The 17,674-nt window shown below is 48.9% G+C and overlaps 1 protein-coding gene across 1 annotated transcript; it reads left to right on the forward strand.

Annotated features, from left to right (window-relative positions):
- Positions 1–3,634: 3,634 nt before the first annotated feature.
- Positions 3,635–10,722, forward strand: LOC122369039 (U-scoloptoxin(01)-Er1a-like). The gene is made up of 5 exons (XM_043343400.1): positions 3,635–4,008; positions 5,908–5,970; positions 9,262–9,378; positions 9,764–9,843; positions 10,098–10,722. Exons 2-5 carry the CDS (start codon positions 5,908–5,910, stop codon positions 10,195–10,197), a joined length of 360 nt encoding a protein of 119 aa, XP_043199335.1. The 5' UTR covers positions 3,635–4,008; the 3' UTR covers positions 10,198–10,722.
- The last annotated feature ends 6,952 nt before the right edge of the window (positions 10,723–17,674 follow it).

Here is a 17,674-nt window from a genome sequence, read left to right on the forward strand (position 1 = left end):
CGTACTGAAACAAAAATAGCACCATTCGATTCGTTGTGTAAAACTGCATCAGCTAGACACCTCTTTGGGTCTTAACAATCAACTTCAAAATTTGACCTAACTTGACCTAAACTCGACCTGACCTCGACTAAAAGTCATCCAAATGTGGTCCATATCATTAATTGAATGTGTCCATTGAGTTATATGAATAAAATGACCCATAAAAATGCGTCGCACATGTTCTATTCTATATTTCGATTTTTTTTGACCTGACCTGACATTGAAGTTGACCTTTGTATGCCATTGAAGGCGACGAGTCTTGTCTTAATACCTACTCTAAAAACACGTTTTTGATCATCAATCTCTGTCCATTGTTCGCCAACTGCGCTCCGAAGCCGACGATGTAGTAACTTCAATTTTGTACCCTTGACCTGCCCTTGACCTGACCACTGACCTACTTATGCAAAAAAAAAAATGCTCCAAAGGTCCGTCTTGTTGAGAGCTTTTGATTGCAGTTTTCCCCGTCTTTCTATGGCCATCGGTTCGGAAGTTGGACATCGAAAAAAATAACAGAATATGCCCCACCCCTCCCCAGCAGGGCGCGTATGGCCGAAATAGCCCAGCGGAGCACTGGTTAACTACCAATTGACATAACTAAAGCAGTCTGATTTTCATTGCCTTCATGTGCATATGAAAAAGTATACCTAAAATAAATTACACAAAAGAATGTTCCATTAACGGAGCTGCTTTATTCCACCAATATGCAAGAACCATGCTTAGTTTAAATTCGCTTCAGGCTCCTATGAGTGCAAATCTTTTAGATAACGCATCACATGACTTAACCCGCGCCCCGCTGGGCTATTCAGCCATACGCGCCCTGCTGGGGGGGGGGGGGGAAGGCAGATTCTGCCCCCCCCCCTGTCTAACTTCCGAACCGATGGTCGTAGAAAGACGGGGAAAACGGCAATCGAAAGCTCTCAACAAGGCGGATCTTAAGAGCCCAATTTTTTTTTTGCTTCAGTAGGTCAGAGGTCGGGTCAAGGTCAGGTCAAGGGTACAAAATGCAAGTTTCTACAGTATCGGCCTCGCACCGTAGTTGCCGAAGAATGGAGTGAGATTGATTGCCCAAAACGTGTTCTTAGACTACCAAGACAATATTCGTCGCATACAGTGTCATTCAAAGGTCAAGGTCAAGGTCAGGTCAGGTCAGGTCAGGTCACCAAAAACAAAATATAGAAAAGGGCATGTGCGACACATGTTTTATGGGTCATTTTACTCATAGAATTCAATAGGCACACTCAATAAGTGATATGGACCACCTCTGGATGAATTTCAGGTCGAGGTCAGGTCAAGGTCAGGTCAAGTGAGGTCAAATTTTGAAGTTGGTTGTTAAGGCCTAAAAAGGTGTCTATCCGATGCAGTTTTTCACGGCAAATCGAATGGTGCTATTTTTATTTTCTTACGAGGTCTAGAACTTCAAAAAAAATCCTTTTTCAAATATTTTCTGTGTCGTGACGTCATAAAATTTTGAATAACTCCCGAATTTTTTAACTGATTATTCTAAAAATTGGTATGTAGGTGCACATAGACCACTTCTCTGACATATGTTCGTTTTTTTATACACTCAAAATTTTGGATTTTATAAATATTTTCCCAAAAATCAGTTTTTTGAAAAATTGGGCTGAAATCCAAAATTTTCAAAAACCGAGATAGCCATTTGGTAGACAAAGTAGAATCACGTATAACCTTTTTTGTTAGGTCTTGATTCCTTTAAAAATGAAGATGTTAGCGGCGTTTGAAATTTTGCCGTTTTTGAGGCAGAAATGGCGAACATGACGTCACTAAAACGTCAATTTCTCAAAAAATTTCCGACGGATTTCGCTCAAATTTTCAGGGAACGTGTCAAATTGATGTATGATAAGGTACTGAAAGTTTGACGTCGCTGGCGTAATGCGTTTAGAAGTTATTGGCGAAAAACGGGAGGGAGGCAGATTCTGCCCCCCCCCCCCCAGCGGGGCGCGGGTTAAGCCCGTTTCTCATTAAGCGTAAATTAAGCATAATGTAAACGAAACGTTAACCAAACGTAGAGCAAACGTGAAGTCAAAATAGGTAAAGCATAGAACCTAATCCTACCTAGCATAACAAAAACAAAAGTACAAATTTAACCCGCGCCCAGATGGGGTCTGCCGAGCAACGCGGTCTGATGGGGGGGGGCCATTTTGGCCCCCCCTCAGATCTCGAGAACCACGCAACATAGCGACAAGCGGTAAACGGTGTTGGATAGCCCCAGCGGGGAACTACCTTGTGACCCAATTTCATTGACCTCGGTCAAACCGATGACGTCACAGGTCAGGTCAAAGGTCGAATTTTCACCGTTTACAGGCATTTCAAGAAATGCGTTGTAAAATCGAGTAAAATGCATTTCATTGAAAATCATCGATGGAGAAATGTTCTTCAAACACATATTTTGCTATTTGAGGTCACGATACCAGGTCAGGTCACAGAGGTCAGGTCACTGGGGGGGTCATAATATGAAAGTGTCGTGTGATACATGTTTTATGGTCCATTTTACATGACAAATGCGATTATGTGGGTCAGACAGACTTTAGGGCCAGCTTAGGTCACGTTTTGGTCAAGGTCAGGTCAAGGTCAGGTCAAGGTCAGGTCAAATTAGGTCAAATTTCAAAGTTGATATTTTTGCATAAAATGGGTATCGATTCGATGCAGCTCGTCACGGGGAGTTCAATGGTGGTCTCCGTTTTGCGCTACGAGGTCTAGAATTGCTAAAAATTGAGTTCAAAAATTTGACGTCATCAATTTTTAACAGTTTTTTCGCAATAACTTGGCCAAAAAAAGAGGTATCGATCTAAAATTTGGTATGTATATCGAAGAGCGCAGGGACTATCACATATATTCCGGTTTTTTTCGAAATTCGAAAAATTTTTGGAATTTTTTTGAGTTTTTCTAAAAAAAATCATTTTTTTTATTTTTGGGGGTCAAAATCCCAAAATTTCGAAAATCCGAGATAGCAGTTTTGTAGCGCCGTCTTTTCTCTACACAACCACATAAAGAACTTTAAAATTGCTTGTTAACTGTAGAATTGGTGAGCGTTTCAAGATGTCATGTTTTTTGCTCATTTTTGCTCGAACATGACCTCAGTTTGACCTCAATAACTCCTGACCTGAGGTGACCTGTGACTTGAAATTTTGTGTGAAGGTGTCAAATTGATGCCCGGTAAGGTACCCAAAATTTGGCGGCGCTGCGCGCCGCCGTTTTCTCGCTATTTAAGAAAAACCACAGGGGGGGGCCAAAATGGTCCCCCCCCCATCAGGGCGCGGGTTAAACTATCAGCGCCCATTGTCTCTTTGTTTTAGAATTTGTGAAGAAAGTAGTTGTGTAGCAGCTGAAGTCTGACACGAGCAATGAGCATTACCGCAAATTACAATTCCTGAGAGAGCAGAGGTTGATCCTCTAGTTATACTATACCTGCAGAGTGGAACAAATATGAAGCTATGCACTGTGCTAAGTCTGATATGGTCTGATTACTGTGACTGTGGACTTTTTTTCTGTGGACTGTGATTGAAAGACTGTTCCGCGTACTTACTGTGTTTAGAGGACTTCGATTGGAGGACTCTGTTTGACAGGCTGTTTTGCACGGACTGCGATTTGTGGTTTGTGCTCGAAGAGTGTGTGCTGTGGGCTGAGTCGTCAAATTGAGCTGTCTCCCAACAGAGCGCCATGACTGACTGACGTGGGTCCTTAGCACGCCAATGTCGTTCCAATGCAGACCTTACCCACTCTGACCGTGAGACAGCGGGTCGGCAGTGACCGCTACCCCTCCCCTCCCTGGCTCCTCCCTCTGCCATGGCAGCCGCAGGGCCAGAGATGCTCCGGTCACGTGACCGCCCGACGACTCGCGCCGCGCGCGCCCTATAAATGTGAAGGGTCGACCCCAGCACAGTGAGACGTGCAGTGCAGGTGGCAGAGATAGCAGCTCCCCGATCGCAGAGAGACACACAGTCACACAAGGTGAGTGCATCGGCGCCCACGATGTAGTCAAAAGCTTGGTTATCAATGGAGAGAGATAGGCACCTACTTTGTGCTAAAAGCCTTCTTTGTAAATGAAAACGGGTACAAAAGTTGCTCGTTGCAGCCGTTGGCCATGTACTAGAGATGTGAATCGGATACCAGCTTTTTTGTATACCGATACCAAACCGATACCAACTTGGTAATTGGTATTTCGATCCCAATGTTTTTGGTATTTTGTCGGTATTATGAATCCTCCGTAATGTATAAGAGTTTGTGAATTTGGTAAAAAGCTGGTATTTCTATCATATTCCCTAGTTGGTTCGGTATCAGTACTTTCCCATGGTTTTGGTCGGTATTTGGTTTGCTGTCAGTATCCCAATTTTTTGTGACTTACATCCAGGGCTGCGGAGTCGGAGTCGGAGTCAGAGTCGGAGTCGGTCGGAGTCGACAGGTTTGACCGGAGTCGGAGTCGGAGTCGGAGTCGATTTTAGAAACCCGAGCCGGAGTCGGAGTCGGAGTCACCGAAAATCTGTCGACTCAGCAGCCCTGCTAGGTCTGCGAAGTCGGAGTCGGGAGTTGGAGTCGGTCGGAGTCGACAATTCTGCCCGGAGTCGGAGTCGGAGTCGGAGCTGGTTTTTGAAAGCCGGAGTCGGAGTCGGAGTCGGAGTCGCCGAAAATCCATCGACTCCGCAGCCCTGCTTACATCACTGCCTTGTACTTAAAAACAAAAACAATACGTATTTTCGTTCGAACTTTGTAAGCTAAAAATGTGCAAGATGTGTGTCCATAAAGTCTGTATTACGTGCGGATACACTGGTGCTTCTATGTATGCGTCATCGTAAATTTGACCGATCGGAAAATTGCGGATTGTCGGTACAGGTTGGGTGCCAAAGGATATGGTAAAATAGTCCTGTTCCACTCGAGCCCAGTAATCTGCAGATGGTCCTACGGGCCACAAACCGCAGACCATTCCGGTCGGAAATATCGCACATCCAGCACCGGAGCAACTGTGTGTGCTATGTCAATCAAAACTATTGAATTTCCACACCTTTACAGTCGATTAAAGCTAGCGCTTCTATATCCTACACAATGCCTAAATACCTAATAAGTTTCATTTATGACAGCCCAAACGCCTACCATTTTGATTTTTGATACAAAGCAAAAAAAAACTGAGGATAAGGTGTAACGTCTAAACCAGAAACAAATTACTTCTCTCTTCTGATCTACAAAACTGCATAACGCAATTTCATTAACTTAATCACACTTAGTTCAAGGCTTCAACAAGCGCATGAAGGCCCATTGAAATCATTTACTGGCCTACCCTCCCTGCCTTATCGCCTCTCCATATATAGTACACTTAGGCACAGCCAATATCTACCCGCGTTCAAGCGTTTCCGCTCCCCAAGTTAGGCTGATGATAACCGTTTTTACGACGGACTGTCTGGCGAATGCACCTGATTTGATCAAATCCTGACCAAATCTCTTTCACAACAAATATCCTCGTTTCATGAACTTATTTCAGTGTTTTAATAAAAAAGAAAATGCCTGATAATTAAACGATGAGGCGTATAAGCATCTGGGCAACTCAAATTGATAAGTTTTTAAAAGACAACGGACCTAATTTGACCATATTTGCACCAAATATGCATCTAACCTGCATTAAATGTGTACCAGATGGCCGTCGTGAAAGCGGCAATAATCCGGTCTGTTGTATGCCAACTCACCCTCGTATCTGTCTTTCTCGACTGCAAGCATAATGATTGGTTAACACTAACTTAGCCCTCAGGTAACTGGGCATTATTTTCATCGAGTTATGTTAACGGCCTTCTTGTTCAGGTCTCGCTCCCGAATAGTGTCAACTATTTGCTACCGTCTCGCTGACCTAGCCTCGTTTTCCAGATGGCCCGGGTACGATCCGCTCTGCTGCTGGCATTCGCCGCTGTTGTCGTCTCCTCACATGTTGTAAGTACAGATTCTCCCCTTCACGAAGAACCATCCACAAAGTAACTCTTCTGAAATTGCGTACTCTCTCAATTCAATCATTCAACTAATAACTCACGTACGCATGACGCTAATGAATTGCCGTCAATTCAACCGCACGGCTCATGAACACGAAATACTGAATAAAACTGAACGGCGGAGCTTCATCGGTCGGCTACGCAATGGGTGCGTGAGCCATCCTTGCCTCACGCGGTTGGTTACCTCATCTCTCGAGAGGGCCTGCTCCACTGCCCAGCTGTCTGCCGCCGGCGGTGTCGACAGGCGGCGTGTGACCCCTGCACTTCCCGGGCAGCGCAGGTCACCTGGAGACGCCCCCTGCCGTCAGCCGGTGACCCCTGCCGCCGCAGAGAGCTCAGAGGAGCAGCTATGATCGCCCGCGCGCGCCAGACGACGGAAAAGCGGCTCCCCTTGACATTGAACTTCCAACCGCGCAACTGCGGCCGAGCGAGACCTCTGTGGAAGCCGCGTTTTTGTCAGCATAGTCAGCATAGTCCCGACCAACATAGGTCGGGACTCGTCAACGCTGTAGTGAACTTTAACGCTAGGATGCTTTGGGTGCTGACACCTAAACACCGCGACGGTTACAAAATGTAGCCACAAATTGGATAAGCCATGGCATCGGCATTCATCAATTCATCAGTTTGTGGTTTTACGGAATCCGTTGCTTTGTAAATCCCCTTGTACCCAGTTAGTCGCTAAACAGTAAGCATGCGTAGGAATGTGGATGCTCTCAGCGGAGGAACAACGTCCATGGTTCCACCATTGTATCCGAAAGCTCGTTCTGCAACAAACACGGAAGCGCAGCCTTGAGAATGCTGCCGGATCTGGTCTGGAAAAATGGCCAAATTACCGCAATGCGTTTAGCGGGGCGCACGCAATTGCATACGATGGCCGGTCCCTCGCCAACATCTTCCCATGGCTGATGGACGATGGTCAACAATAACGACAGGTATTCCAGACGGAGGCCGCCGTCCCATGGGACTTGTTGCGGGCGCATCCGTCGCCTTGCCGTTTCAAAATACCACCCATCGAAAATGTCCGACTGGGACGGCGGCGGGCGACCTTCCCGGTGAGATGTTTGGGTCGTCGGACGGGCAACGTGCCTATTACGGCGGCCATTACCCTGATGTGCATGCGTCCGAGGGCTGCGTGGTTCCCTGGGGCCGGACGGCGTGTCGTTAGTTTCCACTTATCGTCCGGCAAGCCAAGGCTGTCGCCGCTTCTTCCATTGACCCGTGACACCGCAGTGATGAAACGCCTCTGGCGGTCGGCCGGGCGGCGACGGCGCACGTCACTCGCGTCACGGTCCGGGGCGTCACGGCGGCCGCGGACGTCACTCTGCCTCGACGGCTGGACACGGGACGAGTCGGCCGTCCCAATCACCTGGGAACCGGCGCCGGCCCGGCTCCTCACGCCGCCCGTCTCCGGCCCGTCTCCGTGTGACAGTGGCGTCACTGTCCGTGACGGCGGAGGCGTGACGCGCGTGTGACACACGCAAGGACGAAGCAGGAGCGTCTCTGACTCTCGTGCCTGCTGGCTGCTTTGGTATGATTTGGTAATGGCGCCGGTATGATGCATCAGGCGATCGTGGTCCTCATAGCTAAAAAGAACGGAAGAAGAGAGAAGGAAATCAAATTCACTTTCTGATCCCTTCAGATGTCATTCTGTTCTCTGAGTTGGGTCATTTCTGGAAGTAGAAAGCTGATATCTCCTGAGATGACTTGGCAGTCTCCTCCACCGGATAAGGTCATGTGGAGCATCGTCTTTCAGCTATCCAGTACATCAGAGGAGTGTCAGACATTGCCTGTGACCCTCGGCTGACCTCGTCTGACCCAGAGTGACCTCCAGGTCCCCGCGGCCTCTGGAGTAATATCTGCCGGCTGTGTGACCTGCGGGTCAGCCTTTCACCGGCGCCGGGCCGGCCACCGCGCCGCACTGCCTGCCGCCCGACCCCGGGGTCAGCGGAGGGCACCGCCGCGGGCGCCGTCCCGCCAGAGCACGTCCGCCGGCACCGCCGAGCACGGCCCAGCCAAGGACACGGCCACTGAAAGCGAAAGCATCTGCCAGCCGGCGGCGCGCAGAGAATAGCCCGTTTGTTGCCGTAACTGCCCTGGGAACAGACGCTCCGGACGCCGACTAATGGATGACGGAGATCGCCCCCGCACACTCACGGCCGAGGAAGAAAATGGACGGCCGTTTAACGTCCAATTAGCAGATGTGCAATTAGTGTTCGGTTCAAGTGTTCACTATCTAGTTTCTTTTGTTAAGTAATATTTAACGTGAGATGGCTGTACTTTATACTCGAGAGCAATGAGTCACGATTACTTTTATAGGGCACCTATTCTTCTTAGCATTTTTTAGCCTTTCCTGACCAACGTTTTGCATTGGTGTGATGTGATATATTTACATATAACGGCACACAGAGCCACGTTTGCCTTTATCCCTAGGTGATGTTTTCTGGGCATACCTACTTTTCATTTTGATTAGCGCTCAGCAGGTGTGCGGCCAATTTGCGCGTGCTGTAACCTCTGTCGGGGGCCCTGACCGCGCTGACGAGGGTCACCACGGTTTGGCAGGGCCTGAGTAGTGTGACGAGCCGGCCCGTGACCCACCGAGACGCGGCGTGACGCAGCCGCGACACGGCCGTGACGCCTCGACAATGCACGGCGCTCCGTCTTCCGTCACGGTAGCGTCACGGGTGGTCCTGTGGTGCGTCACGGCGCGCCGGTGCGGTGCCGCCGCCGCCGCCGCCGCCGCTCCTTACGCAACTGGCGGCCGGCGCGGACGGGTGCGGGCGGGGCGCGGTCTGGCGGCGGGCGGGGAGCCGGCGTGGCTCGCCGCGTGCCCCCTGACCCGGCCCACACCCAGCCGATGATTAGGGCGCAAGGTGTGGTAACGGTGTAGCGCGCTCCCGGCCAGAGATGCGGCAAACCACGCCCTAAATGTGAGAGATGTGAGACGCTCTCCCTGTGAGAGACCCGCCGCGCCCTGTGAGAGAAACACGCCACACTCCGCGCCCTGACACACCCGCAGCAGGAGACACGCCCCTAGACTCGGTGACACAGTTACCCCCGCTGACACCAGCACCGAAACCGCTCATTGTGCTGCTCTAAAAACGGGCTAATTGTCGTGATGCATATGAACAACAATACAGCTCCTGATAGAGATGCATTACGGTCCGGCCCGCTGTCTTTTGGCCATCACCTCGCGCTGCTGCTAAATACGCTAACGCCCGTTTGTCCCCTTCCTCAGGCGAAGCGGCAAGTCCCCGAAGAGTACCCGACGTACGCTCAGGTGCCGGACGATGTCGCCTTCACGTGCGATGACAAACTGCCAGGCTATTACGCCGACGTGGATTATCAGTGCCAGGTACGGCTCAGCAGGGCAGTTTGTATTAAAGTCAAATCGACAGGTAGAGCATTGTGCCACCCGCTACTGACAGCGGACACTGCTGGAAAAGCAGCAAGCGTATAGCAATTGTACCCACTCTGATGTAGAGTTATTATTGTCGTATAACTCGGCATCTTACGTGATGATATCCCAAGCATGTCACCATGCCGTTTGCTTCAGTCAATCACATTTCGTCAAACTATCGTGACATAAGCGACCGATAAATGTAATAGTTTCGTTTTAAGTACTGGTGCATAGTTTCACGACACGGAACCATGTTCACATAGCTGATGAGTGTTGACAGTGATTGACATGGGTGTCAAACGTGAGCTGATTGTAATCTGAGCGCTGTTGCGTTCGGCAGGTCTGGCACTGGTGCACTCCTCAGGCCACCCTGTACAGTTTCCTGTGCCCCAACCAGACCGTCTTCAACCAGCAGTACCGGTCAGTATACAGCGCTGCCTCGTTAGTAGTCTCGGTAGTAGTAAAACTTTGATAGAGATGCCAGAGAGACACTAGTTACTTCAGATAGACATGCAGTCGTTACATAGCTACTCCTCTCTAATGCTAGAAAATGCAAGATATTTCTTATCATGAATATTTTCATCAACCTGACCCTATGCCAGTGCTGGCTATATTCTCTGATTGACGTCTGTCGAATTTGGGTGCGTCATCATCCCCTCCCACTTCTTCGGCAGCGTCTGCGACTGGTGGTACAACGTCGACTGCCCCAGCGCCACCAGCCAGTACGTCAACAACGAGGAACTCTACAAGGATGCCGAGGGCAACCCCATATAATCAGCGGGCCCGCCGGCCCCAGTCAGTCAGTGTGTGCGGCGTGCGCGCGGTGTGCCACGGCGAAATTCCGAGAGCAGCTAGACGCTTATAGAACACTAGAGGCTCGGCAAAGACAGCATGTTTGAAGAGCGTGTGAGAGCTGCGCGGAGTGGGGTATGCGTGATGCTGGTCGAGACAGCAGTGGTTTTGTTTTGAGGAGTGCCGTTGTCTCAAAGTGTGCTTTGCAGTGATTTTTTTTCATAAAAAGGCGATAGAAAACAATGAATGCATATATTGTCCAGTTAGCTTTTGCAAATGAAATCGCTTAATTCAGCATTGCTCTTAGACCCAGACACTTGTATAATGTACTTTGTAGTAGTTTTTGCAGTCAATCGCTTTACGGAGACTTTGTGTTATTGTTGCTGATGAATAGTGCAACTGCTGTAAGCCCGACTCGTTTGTGCTTACATACCGGCTGTATCGCTGGCTAGCGCACGGTTTCTTTCATACGACTGACGTGTCGGTCAAAATACACAAATGCTCTGACACAGGCTTTCACTTAGAGCACCTATCCATTCAGAAGTCAGGTTTTAAGTTTTCTTTTTTCATGGAGCAGCTGCTGCACATTATAAGCAAAGAAGAGAGACAACTGAACTGAATACATGTATCACATTGAAGCACTAATGGAAGTGATAGTTGTGAATTGTTAATAGCAATGAGCCAAAGCATATTTAACCCTCGCCCTGGCAGGGGTCGATGCGACCCCCCCCCCAAGGTTTTTCGAAGATAGCGTAAAAACGGCGGTGCGCAGCGCCGCCAAATTTGGCACAGCATATAGGACAACTTTTTTACATATGACCTGAAAATTTCAGGTCTGGGTGACCTTGAAGATCATTGTCAAATTTCATTTTTTGCGCCTGTCCAACTCACAGATTTTGACTCATTTCCTTCAAACTTTCAGGGTGTGCTAAGTTCACCGAGTTGTATAATATATAGTTAAGGTTTTTTGATGTCACTGACCTGAGGTCCGTTAGAGGTCATTACGTCGCAATGTTAAGCCTATGGGAAAATACTAAATTCGGAAAATATTGGAGATATCCGCTTCGTTCTATCACTTTTGTGCTTTGAAACCACAGTACTTAACAGCAAGTCACTTGGTGCTTCTTTGTTTGGTGTACTTATCCATGGGCCAGGTCAAATGACGTCAACTGAGGTCAAATGACGTTTTTGCCAATAACTTTGCACATAATGACGCTAGAGCTTAAAAAATGGTGTCATTGTGTTTCTTGTGATCAACCGAATCGAATGATATGCATGCACACACAGAAATATTGAGCGGAAAAACGGTGTAATTGAAAGTACCAAAAGGAACATTTTTTTGGTGTAAAATTACTCTGTTTTCTGCGTAAAAGAACACTTATATGTGTGTTTTGCTAGCTTCGGAGTGCTTCACTATTGTGTAGGAGAACCGCTTTCAGTGTACCTTTACCGCGGATCTCGCGTTACATTTACGCACAAATATGTGTTTTTGGTAAAAAGTACCAAAAGGAACACTCGCGTGGTAATCGTACACAAATTCATGGCGGTAAATTTACACAAATATGACGGTTATTATAACGATTTTTTTCTGGTAAAGCTAATGTTGGGCCCGCAAAATTTGTAACGCAAGCGACACACGGCGGGACGTTGTCGCCAGCCGCGAGCCTTAGCTAAATGTAACGAAACATTGTGATGCTCAATGCCTACCTCATGCTGCAAACACGTTTGTTTGTTTGTCGTTTATTATTAAGAATCGACATGACATCTGACGGAAATAAAAGTTAGATTAGCGTATATATACCTTATGATGTATATAAGCTGATATTTCACAACGCATATGGGCGCCGCTACAGGCCGCAGCCATCGCCCCTCTCCCGTCAACTGCCCGTAATTGATAAATAAAAAATATGTATGTCATCTGTACGCACTACTTCACTGTGCCAAAATTATCGTTCATTTAATTAGCCATCGGCTCTCTGTTGCCTATCTGGCAAAATATTAGCATACCTATACCTAATTAACCCTAGAAAAGCATGAAAGTGCATCCATTATTTTCATAACACGACAGCAGTTCAGTTGAAAAATTACAAGCCCACCTTAGCACTCCGACAAAGCTGGATAATTTCCAGCAGCTCCTCCAATGTCGCTCCGCTTCAAATTTCCGACTCGGTCTTGATTGCAGTTATCAGACGATGACCACAATGCAGTATTTCACTTATTATTCACTTATTCACTCATTACTCAGCTTATTATCCAACTAGATAAACACCACAGCACTGTTTTATCTCACTGATGTCACAAGAATGGGCAAACTCACTCTGCGCACTGCAGCCACAACACTCCCCCGCCGGCCCCCGCGGTCCCCGGCGCACAACTGACAGATTGCGAAAATGGCGCCGCCGCCGTCAGCATTTAGCTCAAAATTTCGCTAAATTTACACGGGTTGACGTAAACGAACGGTGCTCTGGATGTGTACCGCAATTACCAGTGTGACACAACACTCATTCGCTTATGGATACACTTGCTTTGCATGAAAACATATCAGTCAGGTATTTGAACATCTGTTTTGCTGTTACATTATCCTGTTTTGCGTAAAGATGCTTGTGTGGTGTAATAAAACTGCCGATGTTTGTTAGTTAACCAATAAACGTCGTATAAAAACAAACTTATTCTTGATGCCTTTACTTATTATGGCGTTGTGCGACGGATGTCGGATACCTTGCTTATCACGTAAATACTTAAACTAAAGATATTTTACTACGTGAAGCAGAACTTTGAAGCTATTTGAACTATTTACGAGTATATTGAACTTGACATCGCTCAATATTTCTGTGTGTGCATGCGATATGATGCACTTTGGTTAAGTTGAACTTAATTAGTTAATCAAAGTTTACCGTAAAGTGGGGCTATTTGAAACAGATTTTACAGTTTTTGGCCTCTCCCTTTAACCCGGCAGTTGCTGGGGTATTTCGCCACCCACCGTTTGCTGGGGGGGGGGCGTTAAACGCCCCCAGCCGATAACTCGAGAACCAATAGGCGCAGCGAAACGCACGAGGCGGCAAATGAAAGAGCGCGGCGAGACGATTCAGATGAGTACTTAAAAGTTGAACTTTGAGGTCACAAGTCAGGTCAATGTCAGGTCAAACACCGGAAATCGGACTTTCAGTAGCATGGACTTCAGGACTTCGCAATGGGCGCCTCTCGTCATAAACTCTGTCAAAACGGTGCACAATCCATCATATAAGGCTTACAAGAGTGTCAGCTCCATGTAGGGGTCAGTCAAGCAAAGTTCAGGGTCAAGGTCAGATCAACCGGGTAGGCACATATCCCCGAAAATCAAAACTGATATTCGCAGCCTCTGACACATGTTTTATGGGTAATTTGGAGCAGGGGCGGATCCAAGGGGGGGGTCACATGGGTCATGGCCCCCCCCCCCCTTGAGGCCCGGGGGCCCAAAGACCTGCCAGGGGCACCACCGGCCTATCAGGGGTATCACAGTCCTGACAGGGGCACCACAGGACCGCCAGGGGCACCAAAGGCCTAGCAGGGACACCACGGGCCTGGTGCCCCTGGGCCCTGACAGGACTGTAACGCCCCTGACAAGCCTGAAGTGTCCCCGGCAGGCACGTGGTGCCCCTGACAGGCCTGAGGCGCCCCTGCAAGGCCGGTGGTGCCCCTGCAAGGCCTGTGGTGTCCATGGCAGGCCTGTGGTGCCCTTGCTAGGCCTCTGGTGCCCCTGACAGGCTTGTAATGCCCCTGGAAGGACTGTGGTGCCCCTGGGCCCTGACAAGCCTGAGGTGCCCCTGACAGGCCAGTGGTGCCCTTGCTAGGCCTGTGGTGCCCCTGGCAGGCCTCTGGTGCCCCTGACAGGCTTGCGGTGCCCTTGGAAGGACTGTAGTGTCCCTGGGCCCTGACAAGCCTGAGGTGCCCCTGACAGGCCCGTGGTGCCCTTGTTAGGCCTGTGGTGCCCCTGGCAGGCCTCTGGTGCCCTTGCTAGGCCGCTGGTGCCCCTGGCAGACCTCTGGTGCCCTTGCTAGGCCGCTGGTACCCCTACGCCCGGAGAGGACTGGTGCCCCTGAAAAGTCTGAAGTGCCCCTCGGCAGGCCCGTGGTGACCCTGACAGGCCCAAGGTGCCCCTGCGAGGCCGGTGGTGCCCCTAGCAGACCTCTGGTGCCCCTGGCAGGTCTGTGGTGCCCCTGGCAGGTCTGTGGCGCCCCTGGCAGACCTGTGTTGACTGGTGCCCCTGCTAGGTCGCTGGTGCCCCTCACAGACCTGTGGTGCCCCTGGGCCTTGATAAGCCTGAGATGCCTGGCTATGACAGGCTCGTGGTGCCCCTGATAGACCAGTGGTGCCCTTGCTAGGCCTGCAGTGCCCCTGGCAGGCCTCTGGTGCCCCTGCTACCCCTGCGCCCGGAGAGGACTATGGTGCCCCTGAAAAGCCTGAAGTGCCTCTCGACAGGCCCGTGGTGCCCCTGGGCCTTGACAGGCCCAAGTTACCCCTGCGAGGTCGGTGGTGCTCCTGGCAGGCCTCTGGTGCCCCTGGCAGGTCTGTGGTGCCCCTGGCAGGCCTGTGTTGACTGGTGCCCCTGCTAGGCCGCTGGTGCCCCTCACAGGCCTGCGGTGCCCCTGGAAGGACTGTGGTGCCCCTGCCCCTAGGGGTGCTCATGGGCCCAACAGGTCCGTTGTGCCCCTGACAGGCCTGTCGTGTATACTTGCTAGACCTGCGGTGCCCCTGCTCCCTGGCAGGCCTGTGGTGCCCCTGGCGGGCCTGTGGCGCCCCTACAAGGCCGTAGGTGCCCCTGGCAGGTTTGTGGTGTCCCTGGAAGGACTTTGGTGCCCCTGACAAGCCTGAAGTGTCAAGAACAGACCCTTTAGACGCCAGGGTCAAGTTCGTCGGACTGACAACGATTTGCTTACCTGATAACGTTCCTGGTAAGTACTCATTACTCAGCGTCCACAACATATATACACATAGCACATTCATATATACTTGCTTACAATTGGTAAATGTGGTTGTGGCTAAGAGTTAAGATACTGACTAAAAAAAAAGAAAAAAAACTGAAAATGGGGGCACCACCAAAATGAAGTGGACGAAATCCGTTGAGTTTTTAACCCACGAGCCGCTGGGGGGGGGGGCATAAAGTTGCCCCCCCTTTACGTTTTGTAAAATATCTCCGAAACCTGATGAGCTACGAACGTGAAACTTGGCATAGCTTCAAATGAATACCTAGGCAATGTTTGAGGAAAGTTTGGTGATTGTAGCACCTAAGATGACGTCACAGTGACGTCATAAAGTTTTGTCGTTTTCCGATATGGACAGTTTCTGATGACGCTGAGCATGAAACTCGACTGTAAATGAACTAGACAGCACCTGCTGTCGTCCTAAAACATCTTACTACACTTCCATCTAGTTTCTGACCAATAATCGGCCCTTTATATTCGGTCCCATATATGTGATGCATCGTGAGGAATATGAGAGTCGCAAATCTATAATTTCACTTATGACGTCACTGTGACGTCATTTCAAATGGGATCGACACTAAATTTGGACACAACCTCGGCTAGGTATTCAGGAAGATGTGTGCAAAGTTTCGCTTCTCTATCTCTTCGCGTTGCGACGATATCGTCGCAGAAGTAAAGGGGGGCAACTTTATGCCCCCCCCCCAGCGGCCGGCGGGTGGCGCGGAGGCCCAGCGGCCGCCGGGTTAATTTTGGGTATAGGTAGGGGCACCACTTCGATTCATGACCCTCCCCTTGGAGTTTTCCTGGATCCGCCCCTGATTTGGAGCGTAGAACACGATGGTGACATTCTTTTTCTCATATGTGTACGAGTTTGGCTCAAAAAGTTCAATTTAAGAAATTCATGTATCATGGTCGTGAAGCAGTCACGAGAAATTGCCAAGATTCATTTCAAGATTTTGGAAAATGCGGAACGATAATCAATAATCGAAGATAACCATTAGATTGCTCATGGTATTGGCAGTCTAATGGCTTTTACGGCATGTCTGTATATCTATTCTGTGATTTTATATGTTTTTTTTTAACCCTCGCCCGTAAACGGCGATCTGCCACCTTCGCCCATGCAGGGGGGGTTGGTGCGACCCCCCATTGGCGTTTGAAAACGGAGCGTCGTAGAGCTTAGCGGAAAAGACCAACGGATTGCTCTCGCCGAGATCTCGCGATTGGTGGTATATTTTTTTGTCCTAGGTCAACATTTGACCTACTTTTGACCGGCCAAAGGTCAAATTTTCGGAAAAAATAGACTTTTTCAACTTTCCGCGGCGATTGCGGCAAAACGGTGGGAGATATCGACTTGAAACCTTCACTATCGTATTCCTTGATCAATTCTCTATCGTTTGGTATGTATTTCGTTTCCCTAGCTCTAAAAATGGCGCGTTGGGAGCGCCGGAAGTCGGCAAGGTCACAGTCGGCGGCAGAAATTCGAAAAATCAAAATTTAAATTTTTGAAATCTGATTGTATTTTTGGATTTGGGAGGTCCATTTGCTCCCTATAGAAGCTAATATTGCTGCATATTCCCATTGAGGTGACAAGAATTAGCAAAATAGTGGTTCGGGCGCTTTTCAAAAATAGTACCGGACGCTGTTCCTCTTGTGACGTCATAGCTCCGTGACCTGACCTGACCCGGTCAAGTTTCTTATGCCATATGATAGCTAATACTTGCCCCAACATGCATGGGAAGTTTCATCACGATCCATCAACCGATGTCCGTACCACCGGCAGGAAACCTCGGGCGTTGGCACTCAGTTTGTGAAAATCCGGCCGGAGGCTGTTCCCTTTGTGACGTCATAACTCCGTGACCTGACATGACCCGGTCAATTTTTTTTTGCCAAAAGATGCGCAAGGTTTGCCCCATAAGGTACCCAAAATTTGGCGGCGCTGCGCGCCGCCGTTTTTGCACTATTTCCGAAAAACCTCAGGGGGGGTTGCACCAACCCCCCCCTACATGGGCGAGGGTTAACATATGCCGTTTTTGGTCGAAAACTCAGAAATCATGACGTCACTAAAACCTCGATATCTCAAAAATTATCCGACCGATTTTTTTGAAACTTTGTCACAATAAACTTCAATCAATTCCCTACAGGTACCCAAAATTTGGCGTGCCTGCGGCGCGCCGTTTTTATGCTATCGCCCGGCGAAAAAAGTGGGGCGTTTAACCCCTCAGCAACTCGCGGGTTAAGACGGTTCATATTTCTTATAGCATGTAAATTGCAAAAATGTAGTTCGCTGTGAGCTCTTTCATATAGGTGCATTTTGCTTCAGCTAGTGATAATAATTATGGATATTTTGTTCGTTAAAGCCTATCTCAAATAGCCCCATAGGATGGGGCTATTTGAGACAGTTTTAGTTACGAAGAAATTGAAGAAAATTGGTCACACTAGAGATTTTTTTTTTTAAACGCCATGCGATTGGAAATTAAATTTTGATCAATCTGGCAAAA

Source organism: Amphibalanus amphitrite, unplaced genomic scaffold, assembly GCF_019059575.1.
Source record: "Amphibalanus amphitrite isolate SeventyFive unplaced genomic scaffold, NRLGWU_Aamphi_draft 001000F_arrow, whole genome shotgun sequence".
Taxonomy (NCBI): Eukaryota; Metazoa; Arthropoda; class Thecostraca; order Balanomorpha; family Balanidae; genus Amphibalanus; species Amphibalanus amphitrite.

What these genes read in the sequence shown, in the direction of transcription:
- LOC122369039 (XM_043343400.1), top strand. Translation starts at nt 5,908, where the DNA reads ATGGCCCGGGTACGATCCGCTCTGCTGCTGGCATTCGCCGCTGTTGTC. An exon ending in ACGTGGATTATCAGTGCCAG is followed by an intron (nt 9,379 to 9,763) that starts GTACGGCTCAGC and finishes TGCGTTCGGCAG; the next exon opens with GTCTGGCACTGGTGCACTCC. An exon ending in GTCTTCAACCAGCAGTACCG is followed by an intron (nt 9,844 to 10,097) that starts GTCAGTATACAG and finishes CTTCTTCGGCAG; the next exon opens with CGTCTGCGACTGGTGGTACA.